At 40.8% G+C, this 19955-nt stretch overlaps 1 protein-coding gene across 1 annotated transcript in view; it reads right to left on the bottom strand.

Annotated features, from left to right (window-relative positions):
• The window catches only part of LOC142210777 (excitatory amino acid transporter 2-like), a 96160-nt gene that overhangs the window by 12385 nt on the left and 63820 nt on the right, over window positions 1-19955 (bottom strand). Inside the window, exons 3-7 of the mRNA XM_075280195.1 lie at window positions 14270-14422; window positions 8469-8719; window positions 5755-5935; window positions 3150-3276; window positions 823-1056 (exon numbers count right to left, since the gene is read on the bottom strand). Of these exons, the coding sequence (XP_075136296.1) occupies window positions 823-1056; window positions 3150-3276; window positions 5755-5935; window positions 8469-8719; window positions 14270-14422 (946 nt within the window). The remainder of the gene's footprint in view (window positions 1-822; window positions 1057-3149; window positions 3277-5754; window positions 5936-8468; window positions 8720-14269; window positions 14423-19955) is intronic.

Below are 19955 nucleotides of genomic sequence, written 5' to 3'. Positions count from 1 at the left end.
GTAGGCTTCAGATTCAGCAGTCGCAACATAACATGAGCCTCATGATAATCCATTTTAGGCCGGGGCGATTTGCCCATGGCGGAAATGCAGTGGGAAAAAATTACGATGCTTTACAGTTACTGCAAAGAGGATGGGATTCTTGCAAATCCCATGCCCACTTTGCAGTAAAAACCACGGTTTGGACAGACTCCAATTTCCAAAACTGGCGCGGTTTTGGAAATTGCAACATGTGAATTATATCTACGGAAACACCAGCGGTTTCCCCATAGATATAATTGAAACAGAAAGTCCACAGAGGAAAACTCTGTGAACTTTCTGTTTAAATGGCTGCGGGAAGAACCATGATGCGTTGCCACTGGGTTTTTTCCCGCAGCGCTCTATAGCTGCGGGTGGTCCTGTGGGACTATAGTCTTAAAAGGACATATAGTTAGACATTTCCTGGGTTATAGATCTGTGTTCAATAATCATATCAGACAGATGTCAATCATTTGGGAACCTTCTTACGTGACTATTAGGAGACATGAAATATAGGTCTGTAGTTTCTATGTATACAACACAGTACAACTATAAGTAGAATTTGTATACAGTACGAGGAATAGAAACATTGCCAAGTATAGACATCTACTGTTATAGGGCCACTCTGGGCCAGAGGGGCATGACAAAAGAGATTCAGAGAACAGTTGACATTTGGCCCCTTTATAATAGTGTATCAATGTTCCTATAAGTTTTGTTGTTTAAAGAATAAAGGCTTCATGATTCACAAATGTGTATGTAATGGTATGAGCTTTTGGATCTTTGCTATTTTGAGATTTTGTCACTCACCTAGAGGCTGTGCCTAGGGCAGTGATCCAGGCCTGAAATATACCACCATAAAACTTAAAGGGATTTTTCCTGGTAATCGAGAAAAATATCAGTGGTAAGATCATTCCTCCATGGATCACTAGACCCACAATTACTGTAACCATGTACATTCCAAGCTGCCGGGCCACAGTTTCTAGATCTTTGATGCCTGCAATCTTCCCACAGATAAGAGATGCAATTCCAAGTGGGGAGTACCTAAAAATATATGAGCAAAGTATAATAATGTAATAATCACTAGTATTTCATCATCATTATACAGAATAACCATATTGTTTGTGCATTGCTTGAGACTGCTATTTGGAGACTTTAATAGGTAACTTTTCATACTACATCTTACTACTGTTTGAGTTCAATGTGATAGATTTTAGATTGCAATTGTATTTTTTAATATCTTATTATATTTTAGTTGGACAATATTATTTTTTACTGTACTTACTGTCTAACCTTCAGCTACCTCCTATAATGTATTGGTAATATTTTCCTAGTAGCCTCCACAAGTCTTAACCTCATCTTACCTGACTTGTCTCTGTAAAGTTAACAACACAGACATCCTTGGCAACTCTTCAGCGGAGTTCTGACAACGGGAACCCATGCTGATCAGTTGTTTGAAGGGGACCACATGACTTGTGCAAGTACTATGGCTCCTTCTGTGTTTACATCATAATATTTATATGAATATATATGAAGAGGCTATGTAATGTAACTACAGCCTTGTCCCATACACTTCTAAATAACAAGACTGTAGTTCAGCGATGCCCATCCAGGGTGCAGATGCACCCAGGGGTAGCATGGAGACCCCTCAGAGGTGCCATGACAATCCGGTGGGGAAATGGCTGCACGTCCCTTCTGCTTGATCATTCAGGCATCAGCTACTAATGCCTGCTAAAAAATGCATACAGTTTTGATATGGTTTTTTTGGTGAGGTTTTCTATATTTACAAGTGAAACAAATGTATGTTCCAGATGTAATGTCACAAACTGTGCTAAAAAAAAAAACAAAAAAAAAAAAAAACCACATCTAAACGCTAGTTTTTTTTTTGTCTTCTGGTAAAAATGATTTAGTAGAGGGTCCACTGAGACTGAAAAAGTTGAGAAATACTGCTGTGCTTATTTCACATACTCACTATAAAACAGGCAACGTTCAATATAAACAGATAGGCCTGTACGTCATGGCCCCTTCAAACAACTGATCAATGGGGATCTAATTGTCTTAACCTTTGATCTCTTATTGATGATTTATCCTGAGGATTGATTATAAATAAAAATGAGCTGGTGCTGCCCAAATTCCCCCTTATGTTATGCCCTGTGAAATAATTACCGTCTCCAACACTCCATATATTTATACTGTAATTCCCCCAAACAACCATCTTTTATAAATAATGTTCCTCTTACAAATTATCTCCCCTACATACAGTGGCATGCAAAAGTTTGGACACCTCTGGTCAAAATGACTGTTAAGAACAATTAAGCAAGTTGAAGATGAAATTAAATTAACTTTAAAAGGTACAAAGTTAAAGATTAAACACACTTGTCTATTGAGTGTTCAGAAAACTTTGACCAAGGTCTCAGACCAGTTAGGGTTATGGCTTGTTTACTATCATTGTTAGGAAAGGCCAAATGATGCAAATATTAAAGCTTTATAGATACCCAGCCTCATCTAACCTTGTGCCAAAAAACATCAGCCATGGGATCTTCTAAGCAGTAGAAGGCTATAAGAAGGTAAAGTGTTTTCTAGTTGCCCTTTCCTCAGTTTCAAATGTAATTAAGAAATGGCAATTACAGGAATAATGGAGGTCAAGATAAGGTCTGGAGGACCAAGAAAAATTTCTGAGACAACTGCTCATAGGATTGCCAGAGTGGCAAATCAGAACCCCCACTTGACTGCAAAAGACCTTCAGGAAGATTTAACAAAGTTTGGAGTTGTAATACATTGTTCTACTGTTCAGAGATACCAGCAAAAATATGGCCTTCATGGCTTCCTGCTCTACCAAGCATATCAATTGTATCGATGTGCTTCTGACACCAATATAGTTGAAAGAAATGCATGCGTTTATCCCCCCCCCTCAAAAAAAAAAAAAATTACCCCGCTAGTTTGATAGCATATAAATAGGTAGTGTTAATTTCTCCTTATTAAATTCTGTATTTATTTCTGAATAACCTCACTCAGCCTAAAACACAAATCAAAGGTTACAGGTCATGAATTACTTAATTCTTTTGTTTGATAGTTTAGAAGTTAGTTACTCAATAAACCACAAAGAAACAAATTATGGCACCAAACATTAATCTTACCACATAATCATGCTGACCAGCCTCATAATGATCTCGTTGAGTATGTTGAAAAAATCAGCCATTAACTTGGCTTGGTCTCCCATCTTTCCCATGGAAATCCCAAATGCTATAAAGAAGCCAATTAGCCCTAAGCAGAATGGAATAAAGATCAGAGGTCAGAGGTACCACAACCAAAGAATATCATACATAACCATTCATTAGATTCATTGCTTGCATGTTAGTGCTGTAATCCTTTTGGATTCAGGTTTCAGCCAATCCCACATTGTCTGGACAATGTCTGGTTTGGCAGCTAAAACCCATCCAGACATATTAGGTGGTGCTGCAATACCTAACCAGAGTCCATGGTCAAAAGTATCACTGTTTTTTCTTTTAAAAAACTAAACATTCTTTTCTAATCACAGACAATCTCTTTAACCCTTTGTTGACTCCCTGTTTTCCAAAAGCCATAGCATTTTTTATTTTCCTATTCACTGAGCCATATGAGGGCTTAATGTTTGCGGGACAAATTACACTTTGTAATGATGCCATTTAATATTACATACACATTCCATACATTCCAGGGAAGTAGTAAAAAATTTGGAATGAGATGGAATTGGAGAAGATTTATGTTTTTGCAGCATTCCTTCCAGCTTCACTGTGCAGCCAAAATTACCCATTTAAAAAGTACAATATTTTGCAAAAAAATATTTCTTGGCCTTTCCACAACCGTAACTTTTTTTTATACATTCCCCATGTATAAGAATGCATAGGGCGTCTCTTTGTAGGGCCAGATGTACTTTTATTTCATTATTTATGGGAGATGAAATTATTTATAAAAAATGGTAATTTGGCCACTTAGATTTAAAAAAAAAAAACAAAAAAACAAAAAAAAACATTTTTTTTTTTAAAAAAGCTCCCCTAGGCAAGCTTCACAGGAGCCATACCAGTAGAAGAATCAGTAGAAGAAAAGTCGGCACAGGCTTTACTGGTAGGGAGCCTGCACACGGAGTTTACGCTCGCTCATTCTGAACGTAAAACTCGTTCAGAGTGAACGGCATAAAAAACAGATCCCATTGACTTGAATGGGTGCCGACATATGCGTGTTCCCCATTGAAACCAATGGGAGGCTTTTTTTTACCTATTGCTTCAATGTGATACGTGAGTATGCCGGCCCCCATTCAAGTCAATGGGATCTGTTTTTTACGCCGCTCACTCTGAACGAGTTTTACGTTCAGAATGAGCGAGCGTAAGCCCTGTGTGCAGGCTCCCGTGGGGGACTTTTTTTTTTTCTTTTACTTTAGGAGCCATAATTAAAGGGTTAATACCCGCGGGCTCCAATCATGGGATATTCCTTCTGAGTCTCCGCTGTATCATATAGTGGAGACCTGGTGGCTCCTCAGCTCCTGAGCAGCAGATGTCAGGAGAGGGTGACTAATGTAGTGCTGTACAGCTTAAGGGCCCATTCACACGGAGTAAACAAGAGTGTATTTTGGCAAAATACATGTGTAAAAAATACATTTTGACGTGTATTTTGACGTGTTTTTTTTACACATGTAAAAAAAATGTCATTGAAGTCAATGGGAGTTTTATTTTTACATGTATATTTTTTACACGTGTGTTTTGCCAAAATGAGCGCACATTTACTCCGTGGGAATGGGCCCTAAGACTGCTCTATTGAAAAAAAAATACATAAAGACTGTTCAAAACATTTATATGAAGTATTCACCGCCCCTAGAACAAGCAACTACAAATTATACCCTAGATCAGGGGTGCTCACACTTTTTCAGCGTGTGAGCTACTTTATTAGCTGACCAAGTCAAAAGATCTACTAGGGCGGGGCCGGGGCGGGCCTGTCTGTGGGCGGGGTCGGGCATGTGGGCGGGGCCAGGCGGATCGTGACAGCATCAGACAGCGGCGTTCTGTGGCTGCCCAGGGATCCCCGCTGTCTGCTTCTTCACAGCACAGGCTGAGAGTTATCTCTGGACACTGGCAGGCAGGGGCTGCGGCAGCCCCGCCTGCCTAAGTCTGGAGATGACTCTCAGCCTGCATTGTGAACAAGCAGACACCGGGGATCCCTGCATCCCGCGATCGACCCATACGTCCTTTGAGATCTACCAGTAGATTGCGATCGACGTATTGGGCACCCCTGCCCTAGATTGTATATCTCTTTGAGCAAAGACAAAATAACTGCACATTTGGAAATTTCTATTTATCTTGAAACATCTATTTACCTTGAAATGTACTGATGCAGTGTGACTACTGTGTGTCTTAAAATTACAATATAATACAACATTTTCATATAAAGAATCACTTTTGAAAATTGTATGCATCCATTGCTCTAATCCATCATAAGATGAGAGAAATGAACTTAAATGGCAATAGAATGACTGATACAGACGGAGCCTCGGCCATCTGTATTCACCCCATTGTAAAAAAACTTCCATCATGTTTGTTTATATTTTAAAATGTAAGAAAGTCATGTGAACTTATCTGTCTTTAAATGTCTGTACCTTAGTACCTTCCTTCTCTAATCTATTTGCAGTTACAGGACATCCCCCGGTAGCATAAATTTAATAATGAGCCTCTTCAACAGTCATACACATGTTAATACAAAATTTTCTGTTACCAAGAACATTCATCCCTCCCTTAAACTCCAGTTTCTTTTGCGTCACCATGGTAGGCCCAGAAGTTTCAGCCACAGAAGAATTAGATTGAGATCCATTAACAAGTAGTCCACTAGTATTAATTGGTCTTATTAGATCCAGAGGTGAAGGGGGTGCTGGAACTTTTTTGGAAACCGTTTGTATCTGGAAAACAAATAATAATCAAATCATAGTTATCTGTAACAGGGAACTGGAAACCTTGGGGTGTAGCTCTAGAGCAGGATTCAGCAACCTCCAGTACCTGTGCCGAAATCAGCACTTCAAGCATATTTACATGACTCTATAATGTTAACAACACTGCTGCTCAAGATAACCTCTCTCTTTCATGGAGCCAGTTGGAAGGGATAAAGCACTAGTGTCTATGAGCAAGCCTTTCAGAGACCAGCAATTTGTTTTTGTACCTTGAAGCAAGTGTAGAAGTAAAGTATCATATGATGGCTGAACACGCTAAAGAAGGGCTTTATTTATTCCAACAAGGCTGGAAAGATTAAGGCTAAGGCCCCATGTGACATTCCGCAGCAGTAAATCACTGCGGGAAAAACAGCAGCGGCAATGCATCACGGTTCTTCCAGCAGCACTTTAAAGGGATTCTATCATTGGGAAAACTAATCTTTAACTAAGCAAATATTTGCATAGCCTTTAGAAAGGCTATTCCACACATACCTTTAATTTGTTAATGCTCCCAGCCATTTTTGAATTAGCTGCTTTTATTGATATGCTAATTAGCCAGCAAGGTGCACTCCAGAAGTTCAATGAGCACTGTGTGCTGTGTGTAAACAGAGGGGAGGTGAGAGCAGGGAGGCTGCTAATGATAATGACTCATCAGCCTCCCTGCATTCACCTCCCCCTATGTACACACAGCAGACAGTGCTCAGTGAACTTCCGGGTGCACACTGGAGGCTAATTAGCATTTCAATAAAAGTGGGCTAATTCAAAAACAGCTGAGAGGATTACTAAACAAAAGGTATGTCTGGAATAGCCTTTCTAAAGGCTATGTAAATATATACTTAGTTAAAACTGAGTTTTCTCAATGATAGAATCCCTTTAAACAGAGTTTTCCTCTGCATACTTTCTTTTACAATTATATCTAAACAAGGCGCTGTTTTTGGAAATCATGGCCTTGTTTGGTCAGTTTAGTTGTTAATGGTGATAGTTGGATAGACAATCACATTGTTGGACATTAGAAATGTCATGTGAATGACCGGCCTTACGGTTTATCATATTCACTGATGCTACAGAGTTAGTAGCGAAAGTAATGACTGGCATTGAATACACTGATTGTAAGGCTGAACACCATGATGTTTTTGAGTGTGTGTCATCCCGGGGACTCACATAAACAAGAAGAAATATGAATTTAACAAAATTTCCTTGGTGTTCTATGGCCATATTTGTCTACAGCTGGAATACAACCTGGACCGAATAAAGTAAGGGTGATAAAAATGGCTTCCGTTTCACAGTCTGTGATGTTTGTTCCCTTTCTAGAATATCCAGTTATAGCTCTAAATACATTGAAAACTTTACAGCAATCAGTACACCTTTGAGGAACCTCACAAAACAAGGATGTGAGTTTAAATGGTCTACAAAATGTCAAACCACTTTGGATACTATTCAAAAACAAAAAACAAAAAAACAAAAAAAAAACATGGCATTTTTTTGTTCTAACTTTACGCATCAAACTAATTGTAGATGTAATTTCAGCTAGGAGAAATCCTGATACAATACAAAGCCAATAAGCCAGATCTGTTCATCATTTCACATGCCAGTAAAGGCCTAAAAAATACAGAAAATAAATACTCTTAACCTGAAAAGGAGATCTGGCAGTTATCTGGGTATGTGAGCATTTTCATTTGTTTCCCTATGGAACTCCTTTCACCGTTGTCAAAGATCAACCCTGGAAACTTAAGTAAGAGCAGGGTCCTACGTAGCATAAATGCCGCAAATTGGCCGTGGCGGTTTACAGTACCTGTAAAGTGGATGGGATTCTGGCTAATCCCAGCCACACATTGCAGAAAAATATCCGCAGTGGAAATGCAGCAATTTCAAATATTGTCATGTTTTTGTAAATCACAGCATGTCCATTATACCTAAGGAAATGCTGGTGTTAGCCATACAGGTATAATAGAAGCAGGAAGCCCGCAGGGAGAAACTTCTTTTTTTTTTTGCAGCACTTTTTTGACTGTAGCAGACTACATGGGGCCTTAGTCTAAGGATGGAATAAAGAGGGGGGGCTGTGACTTCAAGACAATAATTGTCATTATCCTGTTGCAGGACCCATGACCTGCGACTGAGACCAAACTTTCTGACACTGGGCAGTACATTTCTCTCTAGAATCCCTTGATAGTCTTGAGATTTCATTGTACCCTGCACAGATTCAATAGGGGTCCATATGGTACATAATACTGCGTGGAGGGGCAGCTATGGGCCATTTTTCTGTCACAGGGATCTTTGGCGTGAATGGTGGGGGCCGCACTGTCCAAACAGGGCCCATGGCACCTTTAATCTGGCCCTGCTCATGTGGGAGATCACTGTGGGAGATGCACCCATGCAGTAGTAGTTCTGTATTTTAGATATCGAATGTGTGACTTATATGAGAAATCATCATGACACAGAGTAATGGAAATCATACAACCATACCCAATGGTTTAACCATGGAAAATGCATCTGAAATATACCATACCTGTTGAAAACATGCCTGGACTAAGTTCTCAGGAAATAGGTTACGGATGAGGTCCAGAAATGCATCAATACTGGACACTTCTTCATTTTTAGTTGTTATGCTGACTTGCTTTTTCAGTTTGGGGTTGCCAGGGTGAATGGATAGAACAAGTATGACTCCAAGCAGAGCAGCCAGGACGGTAGTGGACATATAATAGACCATGGCACGTGTGCCCATTCTCCCACTGGATTTTGCATCAAGGCCAGCCAAACCTGTTGATAGAAAGTAGAATATTAAACCATTCATCTCAAGATCATCCTAAGATTCTTTAAACAATAAGGCCTCATGCACATGAGTGTATTTTTGATCTGTAATTGCAGATCCACAATTACGGATCAAAGTACAAACACATGCGTTTCTATGGGCATAGTTTTGCGACTATGTGTTTGGTCCGCATTGGAGGTTCGCAAGTTATGGAGCAGGTCCTATACCTGTCCGTAAGTATGGCTCTCAAATTATTTGATTGTATGGGTCAGTGAAAACCGTACATGACACAGGGATACCAATACATGTATCAGCCATGCTGTTTTCACTGATGATTGTGTGAAGGAGGCCTAACTCAGTGATTTTCATCCCAGAACACAAAGCATTATTTTAGTAATGTAAACATGTTTTCTAGAATGATGATATTGATGTCCTTAGGCCCTCTCCCCAATCATTTTAAGCATGGGGTCCATCACCCTATCAATCAGCAGTTTGCAATCATCATTTAAAAAACACTGTGGCCTCTTTATGACATACTAAGCACAGTGCCATACATTAAATTGTGGTTGTGCCTGGTATTGTAGTTAGTGTACACTGATTGGTCACTTCACCTTAAAACCGAAAAAAAATCCAATTTTCTGTTAATCAATTTCAGTATAGATCAATTTCTAGATCAGATGGGGCCAGTCCTTAAATGGTTTTCTACCATAATGGTATTGAGAGTATACTGAGATTGATGTGACGCTGGGCTCACACCTGCATTCGGGTTTCTGTTCGGGGGTCCACTTGGGACCCTCCCCCAAACGTAAATCTAATCCGCTTAAAAAGTGGTTTCCACCCGGTTTCATTCTGAACAGGGTGAAAAATGTGTAGAGAAAAGTACTGCTTGCAGGACTCTTCTCTCTGCATTTTTTAAGTGGGCTAAGGGACGGAAACTCCAAATGGAATGTTGACCCATCCTGATTCAGCGATAGGGGATTCTGTAGATGTAAACTTAAGGGGGTCAGAGGAAGAGATTAGATCTACAGTTATTCTGACAAAAATCAAGTGCAGTCAAGCAAACTGCAGCTGAATATAACACTGGTGCCCCTAATGTATCGAAATGCACATCTTGACATTCCTTAAAGGGGTTGTCCCATAACAAGGATCCTATCTATACTGCTTGTTAATGTGGATTTAAGACTTTTCCTAAATACTCTGCTTCAGAAAAACTGCTTTGTTTGTCCGCTATCTTAATTTATTCACTTCATTGTTGACACTGAGTTTCTTTGGCTCTTGGGATTATCTGCTCAAATGTCAAGTGACTGCCTGCTCTCAGAGGGGAGGGAGGGGGGGCTAAGTTCACGGGAGCGAGCCTGTGTCTGTCGCTGTTCCTGTGTCTACACCACACATGTGGCCTAGCTTCGTGCTCTCAGATAAAGGAGGGGGGAAATGAGTGCTGCTTTCTTATATAAAGCAGTCTAAATCCTTAGCCCACAATGATTTAGCCGACTCTATATAGAACAAGCTAAATCCAAGTGTTATAAGACCTTTGATGACATCACAGGCCCTTCAGTCGTCCCATAGGATCACGCTATGTGGTGGGTGGAGCTACACGCTAATATAGGGGGCGAGGCTAAACTGTAGGTAGTATGCAGTATGGCTTTGCATATGAAACCCCGCCCACCAAATCACGTATAGCGCGCCATGGCAAATTTATCTCTGACCACTTCTATGTTGACTCCACCCATTCTCACCTATTTTTCTTTGTGCCACCACATAGTATAAAGCTCCTACAGACACCCTAACATTATATGTCCCCACATTATAATGTTCCACTCCATTTTCCCCACAGTATGAAGTCCATCTCCTTGTTCCCCAGTTTAAACTGGGGGGCAAATAGAGGGAGACATTAAACTGGGGAAAGGTGGAGGGGGACATTAAACTGGGAGAAAACAAGAAGCAGACATTTCCCCCTCCAACTACCCCATTGGTTTAATGTCCTCCTGTAGTTGCCCCCCAGTTGAATGAGCCCTCCATTTGCCCCCCCCCCACATTTTAATATCAGCTACTCCATCTGTACCCAGTTTAATATCCTCCTTCATCTTCCACCAATTTATTGTTTCCCCTTCATCTACAACAGGTTAATTTCCCCGTTCATCTACCACTACCTTAATGCCACCTTCATTTGCCATTAGCTTAATGTCCCCCTTCATCTACCACCAATTTAATGTATCCCTTCATCTGCCACCATATTAATGCCCCTTTATCTGCCACCAGCTTAATTATCCCCCTTCATCTGCCATCAATTTAATGCCCCCCTACATCTTCCGCTAGTTTAATGTCCCCCTTCATCTGCCACCAGTTTAATTTCCCCTTTTACCAGTTTAATGTCCCCGTTTGTGTCCCTCAGTCTATTATCCCAAAACTTTAACATGATAAAATCACTGCTCCTCCCCTCTCCTCGCTCCTCTGCTGTTCTCTCTTCTCCTGGACTGTTCAGGGAGCTGCAGGCACGATGTAAGTGATGTCATCACACCGTGCCTACAGCTCCTGAGGCCAGAGCATAGGGAGGGAAACAGTGGTGAAGCAAGTGCTGTCTCTGGACTGCTCCTGCTTCACCATCGTATTCAACTTTTTGGCTTCTTCTCTGAATGCCGATGAGTTGAATCTGGGACATACCTCCCGATGACCGTCGGAGAGGAACACCCACAATCCGGGACAGTCCCGCAGAATCTGGGATGGTTGAGAGGTATGTTTACCAATGCTATGACCACATCCCAGTGATGTGCCATCTTCCAGTGATGTCACCCAGCTTGCTCTTGAAAGCAACTTCTGTAATTCCTTGGCTATGACTTTGGCTTTTTACTAGCTTTGTTGTGCATCCACAGCCTTTCAGTTATTGGACTTCCTGGTTGACTGATTGTATGTTCCTGTTTATATGCTCCAGATTCCTGTTCTTTCATTGACCCAAAACAGGGTTTAAAAGGACTTGGACCACACCCATACCGGAGAAAGGGGCTCAACTCCAGAGGGAGTGGACACAGCAGGAGAGTGCTGTTAGTGACCTGCAGGAGCAGGTGGACTGTGAAGCAGTTGGAGACAGACAGGAGGCCTGTCCCAAGGAAACTGAAAACCAAATGGGACTTGCTTAAGCTCAGAGTGAGCCAGACCGCTGACAAGAAGCCTCAGAGAAGTATCTTGCCCTCAGTAGATAAGTCAGGTTTGAAGGAGTGAGGTATTTCCCTGTATGTGGAGTAGGCTGTTAGTTTTTTTTTTTGTTCTGTTATGAGTTGAATAAAGCCATTTATTTTTGATTGTATCACCAGACCTGCTGTTTATTTGGCACCCAGCACCACCACCAACTATGTTGAGTCCAGGAAAACCACTACCATTGATGCTAAATTACCCCAATTGGTTCAAATTTTACAACCTACTGAAGTTGAATGTTAAAAATAAACTTGTTGACTTGTATTTATCTGTCCATCCATGAAAACGGTAAAAAATGTCCTATTTAGAAAAAAAAAACATCTGTATGTCTCCAGTGATGCTCCTTTTTCTAAGGAACAAGAACAAAAAACAGATGTTTAGTAGACATTAGGAAAACATCTGTCCATTTTCCTTTGCGTCTTTCCACCTGCACCCACAGTAATACTAAACTTCACTTATATTTTTTCTAACTGTATTTTTTTTTTTTAAAGTTTTGTTAATAAGAAAAGATATAGCAGGACATCAATCAGGAGATAAACAAAAAAAAAACTGTTGTAAACATCCCATCAGATGGCAGGGAACAATAACCAGAAAAATGCAATAACAAGAATGCAATGAATACACATGAAATACAAGAAAAAGAGAACCAGAGGGAAAACATATACAAAAGAAGAGAACAGGGAAAAAAACAAAAGGGAGAATAAAGTAAAGTGGGGGAACGACCTGTTTGCAATCTAGAGGTCCTAAACACAGTATGCAGCCCATTGCGACCAGATAGTTTGAAATGCCTCCGTGGTGTTATTAAGGTTCGCTGTCAATTATTCAAGAGTTCAAATATCTTTCATCCTCCCAAGTCCATTCCCAGTGGTGGAGATACCAACCACCAATTATGTGCTATAAGGGTCTTTGAAGTTTATATTTGAAGTTGTATAGAGATATAGGAAGAGTCCGGGCGATGTCTTACCAAGGTGTCTAGGGGGGAGGCCAAGGAGATAAAGCAGTGTCTAATGGGACCCTCTGAATAAAGAGGGAATCTGTCATTGCTTTGACCTCCCTCGAGGAATCCAATGTGAGCAGGCAAGTCCAAAATATATGGTATATGGAACCATGACCCGAGTGGCACCGCCAGCAGAACGGTAGTATAGTGGTATTAAGGGAGTGGAGGAGAGCAGGGTTGTGATACCAATGCATAAGTAGCTTGTATTGGGTATGAGTTATGCATGTAGAGAACAGCTTCAGTCAGTATTCAGCAAAGTAATCGGGCGTTAATTGGAGCAAACCTGCAAATCTTCTTTTGGTTTGGGAACCAGGGTGATGTGAGAGTTAAGCATGGTGGTAGGGATAGGGGAGCCCGAAAGGAAAGAGTTAAACAAATCTACCAGGTGACCCAGGAGTTCCCCCTGAAACGTCTTATAATTCAAATATGTAAAACCATCAGGGCCTGGGGCTTTACCGTTAGGCAGATCCTTCAAGACCTTCTCCAACTCCTCTACAGTAATGGGGGTGTTAAGTTAAAGAGGACCTTTCATCAGATCAGGCACAGGCAGTTCTATATACTGCTGGAAAGCTGACAGTGCGCTGAATTCAGCTCACTATCGGCTTTCCCGATCTGTGCCCGGTGTAAAGCGCTATCGGTCCCGGTACCGTAGGGCTTTACAGTCAGAAGGGCGTTTCTGACACTTAGCCAGGGACGCCCTTCTGCCCAGCAGCGCCTATCGCGCTGTACAGTGTGAGCGGGGAGGAACGCCCCCTTCCCTCTGCTCACACAGCTCGTCCATAGACTAGTATTATCAGGAGGGGAGGGGACATTCCTCCCCGCTCCACAGTACAGCGCAATAGGCGCTGCTGGGCAGAAGGGCGTCCCTGGCTAAGTGTCAGAAACGCCCTTCTAACTGTAAAGCCCTACGGTACCGGGACCGATGGCGCTTTACACCGGACACAGATCAGGAAAGCCGATAGTGCGCTGAATTCAGCGCACTGTCAGCTTTCCAGCAGTATATAGAACTGCATGTGCCCGATCTGATGAAAGGTCCTCTTTAAGAGATGGCCTCCAGGGAAAGAGTAGGGAGGTGACAGTCACCTAAGAATGCAGCTAGAGGGTGGGAGGGATCGGTAAACTTCACTTATTTTACATTCACTATAGAAAAACATTTATATGACAAAATTCATTCTGCTTTCCCCTGTCACTAGTTACAGATCAGTCCAAATGTATAGCGCTCTAACTGAACTAAATCAGCATGTGACAAACATATTTGTAATTCCTAGACTGCTTCTAGATGGATCTCTAGATAGAGGAAGGACAGCCCACTAAGTGAGCCCATGGAAGAAAATACAGTTGATGGATTTTCCTAGAATAAACAAGTTCTTACCAGAAATCAGGCTGGAGATAATTAGTGGTAAAATTAACATTTTTAACATCCGCATGAGAATATCCCCTGGAAAGGAGATAAGGATGAGAATATTTCCATCTAAAGGAGGAAGCAATCGAAGGAGACAGCCAAAGAGAGAACCAAAGATCACACCTAAGAATACAGAAGAATAAACATTGTATTAATATGAAATTGAAGATATGCTAACTTGTAAACATCTTAAACATAGAAATATGAACCATAAGATTAAGGCTTGTTTCAGCCGTGTGAATTTTGGCAAACTCTATTCAAATGAAAGGGACAGATGCAAAAAATTTGTAACAATTCTGCAATGTGTGAACTTACTATTAGTTACAACACAACAGTTATATTTAAAACATTTCACAAACCATATGGTCAGCGGAAGCCATTTCTCCGTTTCACATAAGTGGAAAAATGCCATAAATTGTAGCACATTGTTTGTATACAGTATGTGAGCCAAGACGTAATAGAATAAATGGGATATGCTCAGTTCCTAAGAACAAAATAATGGCTATTGATAATGTTAAGAATATCACTTTGTTATTTGTAGCAGAGAAAACCTCACAGAATAAAATGCTGTATTCTGGACAAAAGACATTGATGATAAAATACCAAGAAGTGAGAGACGTAAGAGAGTAGATTAGTTTGGCTCTTACAAGTGTTTATGCAAGAATAATAAATTACTGATGTTTCATTGCCACAATTTGTGTGTCATCATCTTCGTATCAGCTAGAAGCGACTGGAAGAACATCATGTGCCATACTAGCATAACAGAAGAATACAGGGACAGGCAAAGTCCAAATTGAAATAGTATGCCTGTGTTAACTCATAAAAAGTGAAAGTACGTAAAGGAACATTCTGACCTGGAAAAGAAAGTCATATTACGAGGATATACTTAAAGGGATATTCCATGAACATCATATCTATATTTGTATATAATTAAAGGTTGACCATTTTTGCAATTATAAGTAATTAAAAATTCTGTAGAGATTTAAAGATTTTCTCTAACTTTCTTAGTGCTGGCATCTGTTGCCTTGATCGGTTGCCAATGGATACAACCACAAATGCAGAAAATTTTCTGTGGTCTGGGACTTGTCAGTAACCCAGCCGTGATTTTCTTATTGTAGCTGGGTTATCAGGCAGGGGCACTTCATGTATTAGAAGATATCCTGGCCACATAAGGAAACCATGGCGGCTTTTCTGACCTTACAAAGTTTCTGCATTCATGGTCGTATCCACTGGCAACCGATCAAGACAACAACTTGTGACGACTAGTTCGGCTACAGGAAAATGGCCGACGGACATGCGCAGTCGGCCATTTTGCTTCGTTATTCATATTAAAACAAACCAACAACAAACATTTATAATGTGATTTTCTCACAACAAACTCAAAGCATATTCCTGTGGTCAAATAAACTGTATTTTGAAATATTTTATGTACAGCAAGGGTATTATTTGCCCTCTGCCAAGGCCATACTGAAAAAAGTGCTTTTTGAATCTTGATTTAAAGTTGTTCAATTGGTATGGATAATGAATTTTAGAGATTTGGGCAGAAAATTCTGGCTCCAAATCATTTAAGGCATATATGGGGAATGGACAGTTTATTTGTGCCTTCTGATCCGAGAGGTTGGTAAAGATTGTGGGAGTTCAGAAGTTCTATTAAGTAGTCAGGGCCTAAGATATTTATGAATTTAAAGGCCTTCAAGTTAAATAAAAAAATGATTCTACATTTTACAAGCAGCTAGTGCAGTAAGCGAAGGATGGTGTTATGGGTGCATGTTGGGTTTGGTTGGTTATTAATTTTGGACTAGATAAAGACAATGTATTTGTTTACCTGGAAGACCTAAGTATAGAGCATTACACTAGTCCAGGCATGAGGTTATGAGGGCATGGACCAAAGTGGAGAGATCTTCTGTTGGAATAAGGTGTTTGGTTTTTGCAGCGTTCCTCAGGTGGAAGTACAAAGATTTGATAATTGAAGATCACACAGTGATCACATTTTTTCCTAGGGATAAAGATGGTGAATTTCCAAGTTGCCATTTTGCCATTAAGTACTGACCTCCAACCATGAGAACTTCCAGTTTTTCCAGGTTCAGCTTTAGCCAGTTGGCCTTTATCCATTCTTGCAGTTCAGCTAGACATGAATGTATGACTGACAATTCCTGAGGTTAGGGTCAGTGAGGTTTTTTCTTCATTAATTGATGTTTCTGCCACTGACTTTCAAGTACTTTGAAGGAGTGGTCAAACCAGGATGTGTGAGGTCTTGGGGTAAATATTTTTGTGCGCCAGGAAGTAATAGCATCAAAAGCAGAAAAAACAGATATGTTGCATTGCCGCACAGGTCTAAACAGGGCCGGCGTCAGCACACGGCATAGTCGGACAAGAGCCTGGGCAGATGAAGAGGGGGAGAACGACATGACACTGGGGCAGATGAAAGGGGGGAGAACAGCATGACACTGGGGCAGATGAAAAGGGGAGAACGGCATGACACTGGGGCAGATGAAGGGGGGGAGAATGGCGTGACACTGGGGCAGATGAAGGGGGGGAGAACTGCATGACACTGGGGAAGATGAAGGGGGGAGAACGGCATGACACTGGGGCAGATGAAGAAGGGGGAGAACGGCATGAGACTGGGGAAGATTAAGGGGGTAAGAACGGCATGAAACTGGGGACAGAGATGGAGGGGGGGACATGAAACGGGGGGCAGACAAAGGGAGTATATGAAACTGGGGGAGAGTTGGAGGGAGGGCATATAATTGACGGGTGACTGTACGAGGATTATACCATGTGGGAGCACATGAAAAATGAATGAGAATGGGTGGAGTCAACATAAAAGCGGGCAGAGCTAAATTTGCCACACATTTTGTCCCTCTTTCTACTCTTCAAAAGTTGGGAGGTATGGCGTAGGTGACGCTGTGCTCCTGCGTGACGTCACTCGCTTCGTCCGCCCACAGCGGCGGGCAGTGTCCCGACTCCCGCCTCCTCCACAAGGGGGCCCACTGAGGCTTTGTCGTCCAAGGGCCCATAAAAACCTGGAGCCGGCCCTGGGTCTAAAGTTGTATCAGCCTTCTACTGAAGGCTAAGGTTGTTCCAAATTTCTTGGGCAGATTATTCTTTAACCTCTTCCTAATCTATTATAATAATTTCACTTCTGGTTCACGAGTGATGAACCCCGAATGGTTCAGGTCAATCCCGAAGCTTTTGGAAAATTTGGGTTGAATCTGGTTAAATCTAAAACCAATTTGCTCATCTCAAAAACTAAGAGCTGATCATAATGGAGAGAAAGTATTATGGGATAGCTGCTCCTAGTCAAACCACTAATAGTGTTGAATTCCAAAACAGCAACAAAAACCTGAACCAAATATTCACAGGTCCTAATAGGGCATAGAATAATGTAAGATCTCCCCTGAATTAACTTTTCCGATGCCTTGGTCAAATCTGACTGAGAAACCATTTTCCTAGCAGTGCTCATAGACTTGTCATTAAAGTGATTCTATCACGAGCCTTGTCTAAAAGATTAAAAGGTAAAAATAAAAAAAGTAAAACATATTTAAATAAATAAAAAAATATTAATATTCATTCCTCTATCCAGATATAAAAATAAACAATGTACAGTACATACACCATAGGTATCTCTTCATTTGAAAATGGCCAAGCTACAAATTCATTGTTGCAATCTACAATCAATTTACTACCAAAACATCAGATATTCCCCAACATGGTATATATAAAATGTACACATGGACCCACAAAAACAAATCACCTTATGCATATAAAAATATTTGTGTGTGAGAATATGGTGACATCAACAGTAGGTGTCAACTCTCACCACCTGTAACATCGGCAGCTGGAGTTGAGCTCTGATCACAGGTGTTAACCCCTTTGATGCCACAATTAATTATTGTGTTGTCTTTGGAAGGGGGCCGTAATGCTCTTTCAGCCTGTTCTGTGGTCCTGGGTCTGCTATCACTTCCTCACATCTCTATTCTGTATCCAAGATTGATTAGCTAGGCCTGTCATCTAATACTTTTGTAGCTGATTCATGTCTCCTATTGTAACAAAAACAATAAGTAAAAAAAAGTTTTAAAAAAATTACAAGTATTAAAAAATAAATCAAAAACCCTAAATAAGATGCCCATTCCCCCTATCCTGCCCCTCCTTCAAAATATATGACAAAAACCCTAGATGCAATGTTTGCCTTCTTGTTCAATAAACTTTGAACATAAAAAAATGCCCATTTTCCTATATATATATATATATATATATATATATATATATATATATATATATATATATATACAGTCCTATGAAAAAGTTTGGGCACCCCTATTAATCTTAATCATTTTTAGTTCTAAATATTTTTTTGTTTGCAACAGCCATTTCAGTTTGATATATCTAATAACTGATGGACACAGTAATATTTCAGGATTGAAATGAGGTTTATTGTACTAACAGAAAATGCGCAATATGCATTAAACCAAAATTTGACCGGTGCAAAAGTATGGGCACCCTTATCATTTTATTGATTTGAATACTCCTAACTAGTTTTTACTGACTTACTGAAGCACAAAATTGGTTTTGTAACCTCAGTGAGCTTTGAACTTCATAGCCAGGTGTATCCAATCATGAGAAAAGGTATTTAAGGTGGCCAATTGCAAGTTGTTCTACTATTTGAATCTCCTCTGAAGAGTGGCATCATGGGCTACTCAAAACAACTCTCAAATTATCTGAAAACAAAGATTGTTCAACATAGTTGTTCAGCGGAAGGATACAAAAAGCTGTCTCAGAGATTTAACCTGTCAGTTTCCACTGTGAGGAACATAGTAAGGAAATGGAAGACCACAGGGACAGTTCTTGTTAAGCCCAGAAGTGGCAGGCCAAGAAAAATATCAGAAAGGCAGAGAAGAAGAATGGTGAGAACAGTCAAGGACAATCCACAGACCACCTCCAAAGAGCTGCAGCATCATCTTGCTGCAGATGGTGTCACTGTGCATCGGTCAACTATACAGCGCACTTTGCACAAATAGAAGCTGTATGGGAGAGTGATGAGAAAGAAGCCGTTTCTGCACGTACGCCACAAATAGAGTTGCCTGAGGTATGAAAAAGCACATTTGGACAAAGCAGCTTCATTTTGGAAACAAAAATTGAGTTGTTTGGTTATAAAAAAAAGGCGTTATGCATGGCGTCCAAAAAGAAACAGCATTCCAAGAAAAACACATGCCACCCACTGTAAAATTTGGTGGAGGTTCCATCATGCTTTGGGGCTGTGTGGCCAATGCCGGCATCGGGAATCTTGTTAGAGTTGAGGGTCGCATGGATTCCACTCAGTGTCAGCAGATTCTTGAGAATAATGTTCAAGAATCAGTGACGAAGTTGAAGTTACGCCGGGGATGGATATTTCAGCAAGACAATGATCCAAAACACCGCTCCAAATCCTCAGGCATTCATGCAGAGGAACAATTACAATGTTCTGGAATGGCCATCCCAGTCCCCAGACCTGAATATCATTGAACATCTGTGGGATGATTTGAAGCTGGCTGTCCATGCTCGGCGACCATCTAACTTAACTGAACTTGAATTGTTTGTCCAAAATACCTTTATCCAGGATCCAGGAACTGATTAAAAGCTACAGGAAGCGACTAGAGGCTGTTATCTTTGCAAAAGG

This window comes from Leptodactylus fuscus, chromosome 6 (genome assembly GCF_031893055.1).
Source record: "Leptodactylus fuscus isolate aLepFus1 chromosome 6, aLepFus1.hap2, whole genome shotgun sequence".
NCBI classification, from domain to species: Eukaryota; Metazoa; Chordata; class Amphibia; order Anura; family Leptodactylidae; genus Leptodactylus; species Leptodactylus fuscus.
This window is presented reverse-complemented; position numbering and strand designations above follow the sequence as displayed.